General features: G+C 36.5%; 1 protein-coding gene across 2 annotated transcripts in view; it reads right to left on the bottom strand.

Moving 5' to 3' along the window:
• Window positions 1-20,112, bottom strand: part of RAB3GAP1 (RAB3 GTPase activating protein catalytic subunit 1) — a 95,617-nt gene that overhangs the window by 16,539 nt on the left and 58,966 nt on the right. For both annotated transcript variants that reach the window (XM_004375087.2, XM_023730196.1), the window contains 7 exons: window positions 17,980-18,072; window positions 17,349-17,518; window positions 15,329-15,418; window positions 14,289-14,461; window positions 13,536-13,590; window positions 12,932-13,303; window positions 3,023-3,160 (listed from right to left, as the gene is read on the bottom strand). In XM_004375087.2, the coding sequence (XP_004375144.1) occupies window positions 3,023-3,160; window positions 12,932-13,303; window positions 13,536-13,590; window positions 14,289-14,461; window positions 15,329-15,418; window positions 17,349-17,518; window positions 17,980-18,072 (1,091 nt within the window). The remainder of the gene's footprint in view (window positions 1-3,022; window positions 3,161-12,931; window positions 13,304-13,535; window positions 13,591-14,288; window positions 14,462-15,328; window positions 15,419-17,348; window positions 17,519-17,979; window positions 18,073-20,112) is intronic.

Raw genomic sequence — 20,112 nt, 5'->3', positions numbered from 1 at the left:
AAATTTCTACATGCACAGTTCAGTGACATCGATTATGTTCTTCCAGTTGTACTGCTATTCTCACTTTAGATGAAGGTTTACAGAACAAAATAGTTTGTCATTAAACAGTTAGTACACGTTGCCCTATGACAATGGTTAACAACCCCACTACATGTCAGCACTGTCCTTACTCATCCTTGGGTTCGCTATCACCAGCCTTCCTGTCCCCTTCTGCCTTTTAGTCCTTTGTCCCTGGACTGCTGTGCCTCATTAGTCCCATTTTGTTTCAAGGTTAGCCATCCAATTCTTGTGCTTTATATAATAAATTACCACCATATAAACTGTTTTTTGTGCTGTTAAGGAATTAGAGTTCAAATGATTGTTTTCCAGAATTCTGAAAACCAATTACCAATTAGATAAAAGTTTTATTCAGTGGTTAATTTTATATAATTAACAATGATCTGTTCCAAAAACTTTATAATCTCAAGCCTGGAAAAAAGCAGCAGCTTCACAGAGTTAGCGGTAAGGTATGGAGGTCTTTTTTGTAAAACTGTCCAGTGATATATTAATTGACTTGATTTGATGACAACTACCAATAATATATTAATTAAAGGACTAATATTAATTAATTAAAGGGCACACATACACAACGGTCCCCTTCAGTACAAAGAATGATATGCGTACCTACATTAAATACATACACTTTTGGTTACATTCTCTATCACACAATCACAGCATATTCTTCTTGCTTATGAGTATTATATTTAATTGCCTGTAACAGTAAGTGATAGAAGCAATAACAAAACTGGGCAAAATAGCCCATTTCTTCTCATTGGGCTCACTGGCTACCAGCTTAACTATCCCAACCAGCTTAGAAATCCTCGTGAGGGGATGAGGAACTCTCCTAAAACCCCTAATACCAAGTCATTCCTATACAAAAAGGAAACAGCAATCATATCTATTTTAGAGTGACCACATTATTTCCTTAAATACATAATGTGATGCCCATAAGGGGCAGGTGGGTAAGTTGGCTATTTGAAATACAATCTATTTTCTTGTTGGCCACTGTCACTCAATTCCTTGAGTGCCCACACTCTAAAACACTGGCAGCTTCTGGAAACTTCCCTCAAGGGAAAGAATACACTGACCATAGGCACAGATATTCTCCTTGGCAGTTATATTTCTCATGGCAAATTTAAAAAATAGGGTTATACACATCAGCCTCGTTTGGTTTGTTCAAGGTAAGTATACTCTTTGGGGCAAACTGTATTTTCCAAAGATGGTCACAACAATGTTGCTCATCCTATATGTTCTTCTACACCATGACCTTGTTGCTCTGGCAAGATTTAAGTGACAATAAAAGGGAGGCTTTTTATTCCCTGCTTATTTCATCTTTAGTAAAGGAAAAATGTTTAGAAAACCTCCTAACGGCTGCATGTTTTTCCTGAAGACTCAAAAGACAAAGAAAATCCGTGAATTCTCTTCTGTAGTGAGACAAGATTCTGGGCGGGCTCATGATTGCTATGACCAATAGACTACAGTAGATAGGATGAAATGTGACTTCTGAGGATAGGTCATAGAAGGCAATGCAGCCTTGTTCGCTAGACTCTACTTAAGAACTTCAGTGACCCTGGGGCTGCCATGTTGTGAAGATGCCAAGCCATGCAAAGAGGACACGTGTAGGTGCTCAGCTGGCAGTCCTGGTCCTTCAGTCACCCACACACAGGCATCAGAACATGCCTTCAGATTATTCCAGCCTCCAATCTTCAAGTTTTTCAGTGGAGGTATGGCAGGAGAGAACTGATGACTAGGAAAGCAGCCAGAGGTCAGGTGAAGAACAGCTGCTGTGGAGGCCTAGTACTTCCTGTTGTGCACACACATTCTAAGCCAATTCCCTTCTCTATCTTTTTAGTAGAGAAAACATGCCCTAAGAGCCAAGAGGCTTCTCTTTATTCAGTGCCACTAGGTTTTTTAAAATAACACATCTCTTTCTTGCCTCACTACAGAAGAGAATTCAGATTTTCTGTATCTTTTGAGTCTCTACAGAAAACATGCAGCCCTTAAGAGGTTTTCTAAACATTTTTCCTTTTAATAAAGATGAAGGAAATAGGCAGGGAATAAAAAGCCTCCCTTTTACTGTCACTTAAATCTACTAGAAGGGAAGGATAAAAGCGATGCTTATGTTTAAAAAACAACAACAACAAACAAACAAGTATTTCAGAGGAAAATCAAACTCAGGCTGGCCAAAGACCACAGAAGCAGGCCCGAGGAGGGCTATGGACCAGGGAGATGAAGGGCGTCACAGCAGCAGCAGGATGAGAGGGATAGTCTGGGCCAGGAAGCAAAGGGAAGTCCTGTGGTCCACTGGGCTACCCACTTTTTTAAAAATATAAACAAGGTTTGACTCTGCTTTCAAGAATAAATAATTCAAACATAAAAGTCCCTTCTTCTTCCTTCATTTCTGGAACGAAGCCAAACATCACCATTCCTTGAATCCTCGGTATTTTTAGATACAGGCCTATATTTAAGCCTAGAATATTCTTCAGGTAGCACATGCCTACTCATTCTAAATGATGACTCTGCTGAGAAACCTTTCATGATCTCCTCCCCACAACCTCTCAGACTGTAATCGAGGATAAACACTGTACTTCTTACTCATCTAATCACAGTGCAAGGCATACAGTAGGCACTCAAAGGTTTGTCGTACAAAGCCACCTACATTAAATCCTAGGAGTTTCCTAAAAGTCTTGCATTAAATTGGCTGAATACACAAAGACAACACCTCAACACACATATAGAAATGATTCAATTTTCAACTTTCAACTACTATTCAAAGATTGATTTTTTTCTTTTTTTAAACTTAAGAAACAAGTTTGACTATGCCCTTTGGGGGGTGACAGCAGGGTATTGTAACTACTAATGAAATCAAAACACTTGACAAAAAAAGACATTCAGGCCTTCATATCACTTTGTAGAGTGACTTTCACAGTTCCATCCCAGAACAGCTCAAAATAGAGCACGGAGCTCTGAAAGTGTGACCCACCTTGAAAGACTCCATATCTGAGAGCAAACAGGCACTCTGCATGCGAGCGCGGAGGTGAGCCCCTTCTGCCGACGTGCCTAATTTAGCTAAAACCTCAGACTGCTCTTCTAGCAGGTCTTCTGTCATAGGTGCTGGTTCCTGTGAAGAACAGAAGGACAAAGCTCACGAACAGCCTTTTTTCAGACAAAGCAGAACTATAAAAATAGATGGAGACAACAATTACTTGAGCTCCAGAAGTCACAAGATGTGTTTTTAAAAGAATTCTGAGAAATGGATGTTTTTCAGAACCTACATTAAAAAGTAACAAATTAAGAAGAAAGAATAAATATGACTTTCATCCACTCAGATATGATTACTGTTTTCCTCTATGAGGACTGACAGCTAAAAGACAGGGATTTGGGTCAACTGAACAACATTTTCTTGCCTGCTAATAATAAAGAAATGAAGTCTTAATGATATTATTATGTATGTTATCTAGTTGCAGCTAGATTTTTATAACAAGAAAATTAAAAATATATATATACACACAAATAAATACAAGTGAATTGAACCCCAACTAAAACCCTCCAAATCAATGAGTTTTACGTCAGAGGATATGAGTTTAGGTTCCTAAGATGTTCTAATGATTTACTTCCCTAAGAAGTTATTGGTTTTCTGTTTTTAGGCTCAGAGATGTTACATATTTTAGCGGGAACTCCAAATAAGAAAGCAGGTAAGACAAACCTAAAGGAATACACACCTGCAGAATCATTAAGAGGTGATTTCAGAGCTGCTCAAAGGGGCTGTCTTAGTCATCTAGTGCTGCTATACCACAAATACTGCAACTGGATGGCTTTAACAAAAGAGAAGTTTATTTCCTCACAGTAAAGTAGGCTAAAAGTTCAAATTCAGGGTGTCAGCTCCAGGGGAGGCTTTCTCTGTTGGCCTTCTCATCAATATTCCCCCAGACTAGGAGGTTCTCCTCCACACAGGGACCCCGGGTCCAAAGGACATGCTCTGCTACTGGCACTGCTTTCTTGATGATATGAGGTCCCCCTGTCTCTCTGCTCACTTCTCTCTTTTATATCTCAAGAGATTGCCTCAGGACACAATCCAATCTTGTAGACTGAGTCCTGCCTTACTAACACAACTGCCGCCCATCCACCCTCGTTAACATCGTAAGAGGCAGGAATGACAACATGTAGGAAAATCACACAATACCAGGAAATCACGGTGCAGCCAAACTGATATACACAGTTTTGGGGGGACATAATTCAATCCATGACAGGGGCTTAGGAAAGTTCTCTGAGAACTGATTTCATTAGATTTTAGATATGAAATATGAAAAACTAAAAACCCCAGAGACCAGCCAAACAAAGCTTACCCTCTTGTTGTCAAAGCCAGAAAAACAAGAGCATTTCTATCCTCCGATAAGAATAAGGTTAAGAACTAGCGGGAGAAGTAGGTAAGTGTCTAGAGCACCTTGTGAACAGATTCCTTCTAGATTTCAGGGGCTTACTCTAAAGCAGAGTTTCTTTTTTTTCTTGTTGTTGCTGTGACTATACACAGCAGAACATACACCAACTCAACAATTTCTACATGTACAATTCAATGACATGGATTACATCCTTCAAGTTGTGCATCCATTCTCATCCTCCTTTGCTGAAATGTTCCTCCCTCATTAACATAAACTCACTGTCCCCCAAGGTTCCTAATCTTTCAGAGTTACTGCTGTCAATTTGATCCCATACAGACAGTTCTTAAAAGAGGACAATGCTCCTACTGTTTGGTTTTAAGACTTTAGGGGATATTTTTGGTTTAAAGTTTGAAGATTATCTATCTCAGGGTAATAGTTTTGGGGGTTAAAGCAAGGTTTCTTAACCTTAGTACTACTAACATAGGCTGGATGATTCTTTACTGTGGGGGATGTCCTGTGCCATGCAGGATGTTTAGCAGTTACCCTGGTCTCTACCTGCTAGATGCCTATAGTACCACTCCCACCTTGTGACAACCAAAAATGTTTCCAGGCATTGTCAAATATCCCCTGTAGGGCAAACTCACTCCCAAGCTGAGAAGCACTGCCATAAAGTTAACCAATTTTTCACAAATAGCCTGCCAGAAATAAGTAGAAGCATAGTAAAGCTATGGCATTCAAAACATACAGCAACAAACAAAAGGGAAGAACTTTTCTCTTGTATCATCCTCATATTTGAGACAAACAAAACTAAAATGAGGCACTTTCAAAAACTGCAGGAGGGAATGAACATAAAGTAAGTGCATTAAGCCTTACTGGACAACAATCCGGCAATCAATATATGTCAAGCATTAATGATGATGCCCTCTGACCTTATAATTCCACTTCTAAAAATATCACTGCAGCATTAGTTACAACAGCATGTCAACTAGAAAGAATCCAAATTTCAACAACAGTGAAATGGTTTTATGTAGAAAAAAATGTGACAGAACTGCTCTAACTGTGACTATCTCTGGGTTATGAAATTAGGAGTTTTTGTTTTCTTTTTCTCTACAATGAACATGTATCACTTTTAATTACTCAACAAACACCAAGCAAAAGACTCACACCAAAAAATTTAGACTGGGCCTTTGCTGACACTCAGAATTGAATAATAATCAGTAAGGCAGTATAACATACTGGTTAAGAGCTTGGGCTCCAAAGACAATCATGCCTGTGTTTGAATCCCAGCTCTGTGACTTGGGCAATCAATCCCTCAACCTCTCTGTGACTCATTCCTCAAATGTAAACTGCGCATAATAATATAGACTATCGACAGCATAGGGTTGTAAAAAATAAATCCTGGCACATCCTCAATAAACTTTTATCAATTAAAGACAAATTACTTAGGTTGATCATTCATTCATATTCTGGTTTCTCTAAGACTAAGTGAACATGGTCTCATCTAAATCTCAGTCAAGTTCACAAATTATATCAATCTCTGATGAAGCAGTACACTCAAGAGCAAAGGCCACCATTCTTTCTATTAAGGAAGAGCTACTATTCATTGTCTTATAGACCTGAAGTCACAGGATGGAAGGGAAGAAAGGAGATGATGACAGTATACTGAATACTCCTCCCACTTAAGACTCTTGGCCAGCTATAAGTTAAGTCATGACAGCAAGGAGGAGAACAAGCAGCAAGCAGCATGAAGACTATACATATATACCACTTCTGAACATGCCCAAAGGTTTCTCATATACATTGTCTCATATGACCACTGAGAGGTGGTCTGGGCATTTTGCAAGTGATGAAACTGAGGTACAGAAAGATAAAGTGCCTTCTCCATCATCATGAAGTGAAAAAACCATCCGATGGCAAACTGAATAGAGAATCCAGAACATCTGTCTAATGCTGACTTGAGAACTACTAGTATAGTCCTAATCCACTGGCTAAGGATTTCTGTAACAGATTCTCCACAGATTTGTCTTCTAGCCCTGGCTCTAGAATGGTGGGCTAAGTCTTTAAGCTTTATCTAGCCATAAAATTTAGGTAAGGTAACCTAAGTCTACATGAAAGGAATACAGGAATATGTTTGAATTCTTAGGAAGCAAGAACCTATATAGTCTTATTACTTTTTTGATAAGTAGGCAACTAATTAATGGCATATTTTACACTAATGTCAAAGTTTGAAATTATATTGGTTTCAACTGGCATCCTTTTGAATTCTAACCATTTTGGATAAGCACATATATAATGGTTTAATTCAAATAAGCTTAATTTTAAAGTAAGGTAGCAAAATGGATAAAAAATTTGCCCAGAACTACCTAATGGTTAAGGTATAAAAATTAATTTCTAAACATATACAATGAAAGTTGAAAAGAAAATAAATTTAAATTATTCCAGATTTGGGGTATAAATTTGAATGTGGAAATTTAAGCATCTGAAATAAATGAGGGAACATATCCTTTTGAAGAAAAATAAAGCATTTGATTAAAAAGTATTATTTTTATCTCAAGAAAAAAAGTTTAAGTTTTCAGAAAAACTTTCTCAGACTCTTTATTAGCCCAGTTAAACCACAACAACAAATATGCAAGGAGCTAACTAAAAACAAGAAATACTATTAATTAAAATGTGGGAAGAGAGAGGATACAAAAAAAAAATCAACCTTTGTTGAGCACTTACATGCCAAGTGCCTTCTAATATGTGATTTAATCCTTAACAACCCAGAGTAACATAAACTATTATTGTTTTTTTTTAGTTCTTAATATGGTTATTAAACAAGTAAGTTTTAAAGCTGGAATTAAGTTAGAACAACACAGAAACAGAAACATTTTAATTTCTTCTCCTTGTCAAGCACTGATCAGAAGGCAACTTAACTTTTTTAACAACTTTTCTGATGTACAATTGACAAACAATAATTTAAAGGATACAATTTGAAAGTTTTGGCATGAAACCATCACCACAATCAAAACTGTGAATAAATCCTACAACTGCAAATGCTTCCTCATATCCACTTCTGGACTGTCCATCAACAGGTGAATGGATAAACTGTGGTATAGCCATACAATGGAAAACTACTAAGCAATAAAAATGAATGAGATATTGATAGACACAGCAATATGCATGAATCTCAAAACAATCATGCTGAAAGAACTCAGACAAAAAATCCCAGTAAGTATGGCCCCTGGAAACCATTTTAGCTCAGTAATGAAGTCACTCCTGAGGTTCACCCTTCAGCCAAAGATTAGACAAGCCCGTAAAACAAAATAAGACTAAAGGGGCACACCAGCCCAGGGGCAAGGACTAGAAGGCAGGAGGGGACAGGAAAGCTGATAATAGGGAACCCAAGGTCGAGAAGGGAGAGTGTTGACATGTTCTGGGGTTGTTAACCAATGTCATAAAACAATATGTGTACTAACTATTTAATGAGAAACTAGTTTTGTTCTGTAAACCTTCCTCTAAAGTTCAATTAAAAAAATAAGTAAATACACCAAAAAAAAAAAAGGTCGAGAAGGGAGAGGGTTGGCATGTCGTGGGGTTGTTAACCAATGTCATAAAACACTATGTGTACTACTGTCTAATGAGAAACTATTTGTTCTGTAAACCTTCACCTGAAGTACAATAAAAAATAAATAAATAAAATCACACACACACACACACACACACACACACACACACACACACACAATCCCAGTAGGACTTTTTGTATGATTTTGTGTGGAAACTGACAAGCTGACTCTCAACTATATATGAAGTGACCTAGAATATCCAAAACAATCTTGAAAAATAACTACAAAGTTGAAAGATTTACACTACCAAATATAAAGACATATTATAAAGCTACAATAAAGCCAGCACAATATTGGCAAAAAAGTAGACAGAGACTAAAGAAGTAGAAAAAATAGTCCAGAAATAGACCTGTAGACATATAGTCACTCGATTTACAACAAACACATCACTGTCTCTCTGTGAGAAAAGACATATCTTTTTAACAGTGGTGTTGGAACAATTGGATATCCTTATATAATTAATTTGAGGTCAATCACAAACATAACTGCAATAGGTAAAACAATAAAGCTTCTAGAAGAAAACATAAGAGATTACCTACAGCTGGTGAGTAGTGTCTGGGGTCTTAGAAACTTGCGAGTGGCCATCTAAGATAGAACTATTGGTTTCTATTCATCTGGAGCAAAAGAAAAAGAAGGAAACCAAAGACTCAAAGAAGAAACTTAGTCTACAGCACAAACATATATGAACCAGGCCTCATCTACCCTGAGAGCAGAAGAACAAGATGGTGCCTGACTACTACTACCTACTATTCTAATCAGGGCCACAACAGATGGACCCTGATAAACTGGGATGAAAATATGGAACAGAAACTCAAATTCCTTTAAAAAAACATACAAAAAAAAAAAAAAAAAAAAAAAACAGAGTTACTGGGCTGGTTGAGAGTAGAGGACTCCCTGTGACTACAACCATGAGATCCTTTTTAAAAAAATTTTATTGTGCTTTAGGTGAAAGTTTACAGCTAAAGTTAGCTTCTCATTCAAAAATTTACACACATATTGTTTTGTGACATTGGTTGCAATTCCCACAATGTGACAGCACTCTCCTCCTTCCCACCCTGGGTTCCCCGTGTCCATTCATCTAGTTTTCCTGTCCCTTCCTGCCTTCTCATCTTGCTTTGGGGCAGGAGTTGCCCATTTGGTCTCATATATTTGACTGAGCTAAGAAGAATGTTCCTCACGTTTGTTACTGTTTGTTTTATAGGCCTGTCTAAACTTTGTCTGAGAAGTAGGCTTAGGGAGTGGTTTCAGTTCTGAGTTAGTGGAGTGTCTGGGGACCATAGTCTCGGGTGTTCCTCCAGTCTCTGTTAGACCAGTCTGGTCTTTCTTCGTGAATCTGAATTTTGTTCTACATTTCTCTCCCGCTCTGCCAAGACTCTTTGTTGTGATCCCCATCAGAGTGGTCACTGGTGGTAGCCAGGCACTGTCTAGTTCTTCTGTGTTCAGGCTGGTGGAGGCTCGGGTTTATCTGGTCCTTTAGTCCTCTGGGCTAATATTTTCCTTGTGTCTTTGATTTTCTTCATTTTCCTTTGCTCCAGATGGGATGGGACCAATAGATGTATCTGAGATGACCACTCACAAGCTTTTAAGACCCCAGAGGCTACTCACCAACCTTTGAGATAGTCTTCAAATCTTTAACCAAAACTAATCCTTGAGGTCACCTGGCAGCTGTAACAAATTGGCTCAAAAAAATAATGACTATTACCTCTAAGTATTGTGTTCCTTAAAAAAAAAAAAAAAAAAAAATCACCTATATGAGACCAGGAGTCCTGGTGGCGCAGTGGTTAAGCGTTTGGCTGCTAACCAAAAGGCTGGCAGTTCAAACCCACCAGCAGCTCCTTGGAAACCCTATGGGGCAGTTCTACTCTGCCCTATAGGGTCGCTATGAGTCAGAATCAACTCGACGGCAATGGGTTTGGTTTACTTTGGTTTTATATGAGACTAAGTGGTCACCAATTACTTTAAAACAAAGATGAGAATGTAAGGGGCCAGGGAAACTAGATTAATGAAAATGGAACAACCAGAACAGAAATAATGAGAATGTATTATGAAGAATGTAACCAATGTCACTAAACAACTTGTGTAGAAATTGTTGAATGGGAACCTAAACTGCTGTGTAAACCTTCACCAAAACCACAATAAAATACTATTTTTTTTTTAAAAAAGAGATTACCTACAGGACCTTAGGGTAGGAAAAGACTTCCTAAACAGGACACAAAAAGGACTATCCACATAAGAAAACACTGGTAAATTGGTCTTTACTTAAATTAAGAACTCTTGTTTAGCAAAGGAAACCCTGGTGGCATAGTGGTTAAGAGCTATGGCTGCTAACCAAAAGGTTGGCAGTTCGAATCCACTGGGCGCTCCTTGGAAACTCTATGGGGCAGTTCTACTCTGTCCTATAGGGTAATTATAAGCTGGAATCGACTCGACGGCAGTGGGTTTGGTGTGGGTTTTGAGTTTATCAAAACACATCATCAAGAGAGTGAACAGGCAAGCCACAGACTAGGAGAATATATTTGCAATACATATATTTGAAAAGGACTGATATTCACAATAAATTAAGAATTCCTACAAAGCAGTGAGAAAAAAGACAACTAATATTTAAAAAAATAGACAAAGGCCTTCAACAGGCACTTCAACAAAGAAGATATCTAAATGGGCAATATGGGCTCAATATCATTATTCGTCAGGGAAATGTAACTTAAAAACACAAGATACTACTATATACCCACCAGAAGGGCAAAAATTAAAATGACTGACAATATCAAGTGTGCAGAAAAGAGTTTACATAGCAGGCCTGAGACTTCTATCCTTAAGAAAAGCCTACTTGCAAGGCTGACCCATGGCTGGCATCTAGAAACTTGATAAAAATGGCACACTGTACCTAAACTATGAGTCAGAATTGACTCAACGGCAATGAGTTTCGTTTGGTTTTTGGGTACCTAAACTGCATGCAAACAATATGGTTTATAATGAACACCTGCTTTCCTTCTGGGAGCCCGAAGTTTTGGTATGTGCTTAACAGAGGGTCTACCACCTGTCTGTTTGTCATATTATGGTGGCCTGCATGTTGCTACGATGCTGGAAGCTATGCTATTGGTATTTCAAATACCAGTAGGGTCACCTATGGTGTGGACAAGTTTTAGCAGAGCTTCCAGACTAAGACAGACTAGGAAGAAAGGCCTGTCAATTTATTTCCAAAAATTAGCCAAGGATAATCTTATGGATATACAGAATATAGAACATTTTCATTTTCAGAGAAAGTTCTATTGATCAGCACTGTTCCAGGATTATGGGAAATTTCTATATCTTGATCTCAGTTGTGGTTACCTGGGTGTACACATATGAAAATTCACCAACCTGTATACTTAAGATTTGTGCACATTACTGTATTAATTTATATCTCAATAAATAAATAAGAATAAATTTTTAAATGATTAGGAAAACGTACAATAAATATAACATAGGATTCATCTCTAAAATATGAAGGACTCATATAAATCAGTAAGAAAAGGACAGCAACCAAGAAAAAAAAAAAAGTAGGCAATTCACAGGAAAACATGGACAATAAACATATTAAAAGATGCTTAGGTTAATAAAAAATCAAGGATACACTGTAAAATACTGATAGTATTTTTGTCCCAAATATTGGCAAAAAAATTATATGATTGGCAATATCAATTGCTGATGAGAGATTAAGTAGAATATGAGTACCACCTGTGCAGGAGCCTTTCTATCTACTTTGCTACTAAACTTCCAAGGCGTAGAACTGTGCTCAGTATATATTAGACACTCAATATTTGTGGAAGGAAAGAAGGGAGGAAGTAAAGTTCGGAGGGAATGGGTATTCCTTTACTCTTATACTCACCAAGGATGGGAGTGTAAAATAGGTGAAGCCTTTTTTGAAGGGCAATTTGGCAACCTGTATATTGGTTTACCTAGCAATTCCATTTCTCATTATCTTTGTTAGAAAAACACTAAAATGTGAATTACACAACACACAAAATACTATTGCAGCACTGTTTGTAACAGCTAAAACTTGCAAATAACATACACTGTGCATGATGAGGAGGATGATTAAATAACTATGGCTCTTCCATACCACAGAATATTATGCAGCAATTAAGAGAGAAATGAAGTATATCTACAAGTAATGACACAAAAAGATCTTGAAGACAAAGAGTAAGTGCATTTTTTAAAAATACACACATTTTTAAAATATCCATAAACCTAAGTATCAATATGTACATGTGAACACACACACACACACACACACACACACACACACACACAAACATCCACATTGATGTACAGAAACAGGTACAAAAAATTTACCCCAAATTGATAAAAGTAATTACTGCTACAGATGACAGTTGGATTAGTGGGTGGTAGCTTTAACTTTTACTAGATTGAATTTTTCACAAGAAAAATGTATTCAGATATTACTTACGCAAAAACAAACCACCAGCCTCTGGTGTTGAGTTGTTGCTATTCTACTTCTTAATGGTGTAAAATTAAGTTTTTGAACACATAAATTGTGGTTCTGAACAGATTAAAAACTTAATCACATAATTGAAGGGTTATTACTTTTGTTCACTCCCCTCCACATACATTTTTGGATTTTGTTTTTTAACACCTCAGTACTCACCACTCAGTTTACAAAGTAACAGATCACCTTTTTCATGATGCACTACTACTATTGACTTAAACTTCGAAACATTTTGCAACTTCAGAAATAGTATGTGTATCTAAAAGCCCCAATGTTTATTTAGATTTCAAATCTTTAATCTTTGGACACAGACTTTCTAAGGAATTGCCCCCGACTCAAAGCCATCATCTCCTACTAGAATGAAGTTATATAAACAAAATAAAAACTTAAATTAAAAAAGTCACATCATGCCCTACCTGGGTTACTGGAATGTAGAGAGGCTCTCCATTATGCAGCAGTGTGAGCTTCCCATGCTGAAGGAGACGTCCTTCTGGCTTTAAATTTACCATCTCCTTAGGTCCTCCTTTCTTGCCACTCTCTTGTCCATTTCCCTTAAGTTCTTCGGTATCACTTAGGCATTCAAAAAATTCTTCTTCGCTGTCACTCCAGGAATCCCAAGATTTTCCCACCTCTCCCTTTTCCTTATCTGTATCTTTCGGATTATCTGACCCCAACTGGTCTCTAGCTTTTCCAGCATTCCCTGGATATGTATTAGTCATGTTATCTGAGGTACTGGTCTTCTTCCCGTCATCACGTGCCTTCTTTCTTTCAATACAGCAATTTAACATCTTAAGAAAATAGAAATAACATTCATATTTCAGTCAGTCACCATTAAAAAAAAAAATTATCTATTCCTTGAAAATTTAATGCTTATTCTCCACCCCTTCTCAGGATCTTGTGAATGATAGTGACTATCAGCACAATGAGAACACAGTATGACCTATTACTATATTCAGTATTTAAAAATCTCTGATTAAACAAATAAAGATCCCATTTACACTGGCATTAGGAAATCTTTACCTGTAGTTTCTGATGTAATAAACAACATCTTAGATCTGGGGGTCCACTTGCTAATCTATCAAATAAAGTAGTAGGAAAAGAAATCTTAGTTTTGGTAAAATTGCTTCAGATATGCATATTTTTCATACCGCCGTAAGTTTCAGCCATACTGATGAGAAATCAAAACTAGACTTCTATAAGGTAACTAAGTTCCAGAAAGGAAGTGACTATAAGACTAAAAAGACAGAGTCATATATTCACTTTTGTTTTGTCCTCCTGGTCCACAAACCACCAACAGCAAGCATAACAGGTACTTCAAGACATAATGGCAAACTAGTGATAGCTCTCACCTAGAAAAACCACTGTTAACAACTGGCTGCATTTCCTTCTGATCTTTCATCTATACATATATTAGCATAACTTAAAGTACTCGGTTTATACAATACTATATTCTACTTTACTAGAAACATTATGCACATTTTCTGTGCTATTAAAGATTCTTGGAAAAAAGTTTCTAATAGCCCTATAATATTTCATTGTAGAAATATAATTTATTTAACCATTTTTTTTTTTACTGTTTGATACTTAAGTTGTTTCCATCTTTTTTTTCCTACTGTAAATTTGCTACAGTGAACACCTCTGTAAACAAATCATCTCCAAGTTTCTTACAACTTTTTTAGGACATATTTTTTAGAAAGGGAGAATTAATGGGCCAAAGGACAAATATCTGCTAACAAAAATCCTATTTAAAGAACTAGAAATTGAAATTATTACCCTGGAATCAGAAAATTGTTTTCCCATCTGAAACGCATTTCAAGAACAAATTCCTGCCAGAGGTGTGCCACTCCTTTTAACCCTCCATGGTAGAAATTGATCATACAAAGACACAAAGCCAATTTGTATGTTAAACTGTCAGATGGTGCAGATTTGAACTGATTGTAGAGATTCTAAATGGAAGGAAAACAAACAAAGCAAACTTGTTAACAGCCTATTTACATGTTTGACCAAAAAGAGTACAGGGAGAGACCTGACTACTAAAATTAACCTATACTACCCAAACTGGATTTTATGAAATGTCTCCTACACTACTGTCTAAATTGTCCTTAGGCAGTTCCATGTTTTCAAGATTCCTACTAGCGTCAAAAAAGTATAGTTCAGTGAGGCTAAAGTTACAGCTTTCAATTTTCTTCTGTGGAATCTTTAAGATGTATTCCAGATTTCATATGTTGTTTTAAAAATCTCTTTTAATTACAAAAGGAGTGCACGCTTGCACTCCTCCAAACCGTAACAAAACCAGATGTTTATAAACTAAAAATATAAAAACCTCTGCTTTTCCCCTCACTCAGTGAAATCTACCTCCTAACAATATCTACTGTAAATAGCTTGGTGTATCTCTACAGGTTAATTAAACTCTCTCATTTCTCCATTTATGTAAGATCTGGATAAGAGAACATGACAACTTCACATTTTACTTCATTACAGAGTTTTCCACTCACTTTCTAGTTCTGACATATAGAGAAGAATCACTGTTGCAAAATATCAATTTAATAATTTTACAAAACTCTAAAATGAGGGAAATCCTACAATTCACAGTATATTGATATTTTTTCACTGTTTCCAGAAAAATTCTTGCTAACCAAAATATCTATGCCAATGTTATGTAACAGGACATTACCTGAGTAGAGCCATGATCTCCACTCAGTTTTCTTAAGGTGATATTTAAAATACTCATGCTACCAAATTAGCAATACTGTAAACTCCTAGAAATTCAATACATTTTATGCATTTTAGTATTGAAACTCAAATCAACTTACATATTCTTCACTCTCTGATGGAGGATTATTGTTGTCTGTTGAAGCAGCTGCATCTAGTGGTTTCTCAGACGCAGCATCAGGAAATAAGAACTTAAGGAAAAAAATTCATGTTTTAGACCAAATTTCCTATTTTGTTGACATTTATAACTCATATAGACATTATCTGACTTTTTACTGGTTTCACTGTTAAAACTATGGAAATGTTCCTATTGTATTGGCCAGTCAGTTTTATACAACCTCAAATGTTTTCTATTTTCCTTCAAAAAATACACAAAGATTCACTGACTAATCAATTTAAAAAACCAGATTTTTCTTGAAAGAAAAGTAATCACCTGATACTGTGGCTGAACAGAATGTAAAATGAAACCTCTCTTCATGTTCACCCAAGGCCAGGAAAATTTTTTTAAAGTATTATTAATATTATTAAAAAGACAAAAGAATTTTTTTCAATACCCATATATTCATGAGGCTCTGTGGAGTTATAACATCCGTAATTCTTCGTATGTGAAAGGCACTATTATAAGACCCATAACTGTATTTTATCAGATACCCCCAGGAAGCAGGCTAAACCTGTACTGACCAGTGTATCTTTTCTATATGGTTTCTGTTTATATATGTTAGTATTGGGGGGGGTGGGCAGAGGTGCTAATAACTTCTTGTTACTCTGCTCCCTTATTTGTATAATTATTCAGTCATTCTAAGTAACTCAAAGTTTTAAATTGGTACTATCGACAGAAGTTTATGAGGGATATAGACTTGGGGAAAAAATTCAGCATATACGATAAATGAATTATATAATTTGAATAAAATCTCTATGGATGCATTCTTAAGAAGGAAACTTCTCTACAGAAATTTATTTTCAGTCCTTTTATCACTGTTTCTCATAATTGTTTTCTGGTACTGCTAATTAATAATTCCTTTTATTATGCATACTTTCCACATACCATAAAACATGCTCGACAGATTTTTAAAAATTAAGAGAAACTACTTGTCATTTATAAACATCTTATTCTAATACCACTGTGTGAGCTAATGTGTACATACAAACACACACACCCTTTACCGATGTAGAAACTGAAAATGTGGCTAGGAATCTTGTTCATATAAATGGCAGGAATAAGATTAATATCAAGTTTCCAAGTCCAGTATTCTTTTCACTACTCTACTTTTGAAAGTTTTCTCCAGGATTGTCTTAATGCACAAATTGCCACATGTATGACCCTAACTACAATTATGTAAGAAACAGTTATCATTTACCGAAGGCTTACTATATGCCAGGCTATAACAGAAGTTCCTTTAATCCTCACAAAAATCTCGTAAGGTTTTATTAGATTTGCTCATTTTAGAGATGAGCAAAATGAAGTTAAGTGATTTGTTCAAAGTCATGCACTACGTCAGGATTAAACCTTGGTGTGCGTGGCTCCAAGGCTGGGCCTGTTCCACCACGCTATATCTAGGTGCCATCCTGGATTGTACTTCTATCCTCCTCTAGTCCACATTACAAAGCTTTCTCTACACTGTTGTCAAAGGAAGCTTTCAAAAAATACAATCATGATCATCTCAGCTTTCTGCTTAAAAAATTATTAAACTGCAAGATAAAGTCCAGTGCCTACCTCTCTGGCCTTGTCTCTGGCCACTCCCTGGGAAGCACCCTACAAAACACCAAACTGCTCAGCATGCCCTCTCAGGCCTCTGCTATTCTTCTGCTTCTGAAGCCTCCTTCTCTTCATGATTCACCTCAAGTGTACCTCTTTATGAAGCCTCCCCTGATCCCCACTGCCCAAACAGAGACAGATGCAACCTCTGCTGTGTTCTCAGAGCTCCTCTGCCAGACTTCTCACAGTATTGTAACTACTGGTTTACTTTCCTTCTTCCCACTACACTGGGAACTGAGTGTGGAGACTCTCTTATTTGATCATTTTGTATTCCCAATTCAGTGCCTGCTACACAGAAGGGATTTAATATGTAATAAAGAAAATGATTATACATATAGCCAAAAACAGATACTACATTTATTTACCAAGAGAACAGTATTGAGGACATCATTATTCAGTGGTGACTCTTCCCCGCCTCTGTGTTTTTGTATTTTCTTTTTTGCAGTATGTACCATATTTGAAACTGATAATTTATGAATTGGAACCGGTGCTGGCTCTGTCAACTTTGACAAAGCATGAGTTATATCAGTAATTTCTATAAAAAGAATAGAAATGAATATAAGTTATGTCATCTACATTAGCAAGTTAAAGTCATGAGTAAATTGATGACTGTATAGAATATTTTAGTCACTCTTTCCTCTAGTGTTACAAGGTCTCAGAATTATAAACTTTTAATACACATGTTCAGCTTTATATGCAAGCATGAGTGACAAAAGTTTCACACAAATTATTTCTCCCCAGGGGACTTCAAAGATAGACCTGTAAACTCTGCTTTTCAAACATTCTGCACTTTTGGTGGAAAGATCTTACTAAATGTACTTAATGTCTTAACAAGCTCAGGGTGCAGCCTGGAGAGAAATGGCACTTGTCTAGTCTATCAAAACTTGCTTCTCCAACTTAATTCAAAATGAGAAAATAGATGAAAAGTTGCTGCAAAATGTGCCAAAGAAAAAGGATTAGACATTTGAAAATAACTTAAAAAAAGAAGTAGGTCACCTCTTCCTTCTTCCTCAAATGTGGATCGTCCAAGAATCTCATCAGTTGACTCCTTTCGGCGGCAAATTTTAAAAAATTCACTGACAAAATCACCTGTGTAGGAAAAAAGTTACATATTTTTCAAACTTAACCAAAAGAAATCAATCCTATAAATTAAAGTACACATCTTTTCACAAAAGCTATTAACTAAGATATGGTAGAAAAGGAAACCATTCAGTTTTTCCACCCAAGAAGCCAGAAATTAATCCTATTTTAAAGAAGCCTTGCTCTTCCTTCCCTTTTCTCTGTGTCCTAAGATATTAAAAACAGCAAAAAAAAAAAAAACCTTATAATTCCTTCTAGAATGAAAGGTACAAAACAATTGTACCTTTTAAGCACTTACTGTATGCCTAAATGAGAACAGTATCTATTGTCATGAAATTCTATAAGTAACAAGAACTTTACTATATGTATACAGCATTGTTCTTTCCCCAGACATCACTATAGTAGGATTCTAAATCCATTAAAAAATAAAAATAAAAAAGAAACACTAAGATATGTTTCTACAGGATTCAGAAATCATGCAGGCTGCGGGTATTTCGGCTTTGGCAACCTGTTAATGATATGCTTTGTGTCATTATTACAAGAAGGGGAAAGGGATTCAATATCTTCCAACGAGCTGCAATAAGGTATGTTTACATGAAAAATTACAGCTTAACAGGAATCACTGGTACTGAAATTATTAGACAATACAAACTACTAAGTACACCTAAGTTTTAGAATTCACCAGCTAGTTCAGAATAAACCTAGGGCATTTTCCTAGAAAAGCAGGAAAGTTCTGTATTCTAGTCAAAGACGTAGGGTGAGAGTATGAAACAATAACTTAAAATGAGAATACTTTTATTCCTAAAACCCTTTGCAATTATCACAGAAGTCAGTGGTGAGGAACAATAAGGAATTAGGAAAAGAAATTTCATAAGTTAACTTAATGACTGAATGGCTAAAACAAAGAGAAATAATTTACTGAGCATTTACTATGAGATAGGACACTGTGTTAAGTGTGATACACATACACATACACACTGGTACATAATCCCATTTGATTCTCGAAACAACACTATGAAGTATCTACTATTATTATCTCTATTTTATTGGTGAAGACATTGAGGCTTGAAGACATTAATTGCCCAAACTGGTGGATCTAGGATTTGAACTGTCCGTCCAACTTCAAAGCTCTTGATTCGACCCTATACTATCTCCCTTAGACTCCAGACAAACTCACCAAGGGTAGGAAGTCTACCTTATACATTTTTGTGTTCACTATTACAATATACTTGGCAAAAATGGCAAGTGCTAATAGCATCTGATAAATAGCATATGATGAATGGTAAAGAGCCCCAAAAAATAATGCTTTAGAGAAACGCATCATTACTATCATCAATAAATATTTAGTTATGCCATCAGTTGAATGGTGATATACGAGGTGATACGGAGAGAAGGTGACATGGATACACACAGGAAACAGAGAAAATGTTTTCATCTGCGCTAAATATAGGGGAGAAAAAGACACAAAGGCACACTGAGATGGGTTCAGAAGATATCATGAAAGAAACACAGCAATAAAAATGGAAAGGAAGGGGCAATTCCAGACATGGGGTTCAGTACTACTATCTGAATAGCAACTTATGTTTGTTAAAGTCCTTCCATTTATGTTATTTCACTTCATTCTTCAAATAATCCTGTGAGATGTACAAGATTATTTATACTTCTTTTCCCATATCAGTAAATAGGCTTGCAGAGATGATACAACTCTACAGAGGGGCTCTAATCCAGACTGTTGAAATCAGTGCTCTTCCCATCATGTATCACAGGTCCAGGAGAACAACGAAGGGCAAAGAGGGTTCCACTAGCTGGAGTGTACAACGCAGACTATGCCACAGGAAGAATGAAAGGGAATAACATAAAAGCGTCAGACGGCTAAAACTCAGACAGTGAGAAAATACTAGAGAATTCGAAGGTGTAGACTGGTTAAAACTGAAAGACAGTTTTGAATTTGAAATGGAAATCCTGCTAGTGCTGTTCAAGAGTAACTGGAAGAATAATTCACTACTGCTGGCGATGATTTAAAAAACAAAAACAATGTTCACTGAGGAG

Source organism: Trichechus manatus, unplaced genomic scaffold (genome assembly GCF_000243295.1).
Source record: "Trichechus manatus latirostris isolate Lorelei unplaced genomic scaffold, TriManLat1.0 scaffold00033, whole genome shotgun sequence".
Classification (NCBI taxonomy): domain Eukaryota; kingdom Metazoa; phylum Chordata; class Mammalia; order Sirenia; family Trichechidae; genus Trichechus; species Trichechus manatus.
Note: the sequence above shows the minus strand (reverse complement) of the source record. Positions and strands in the feature narration are given on the sequence as shown.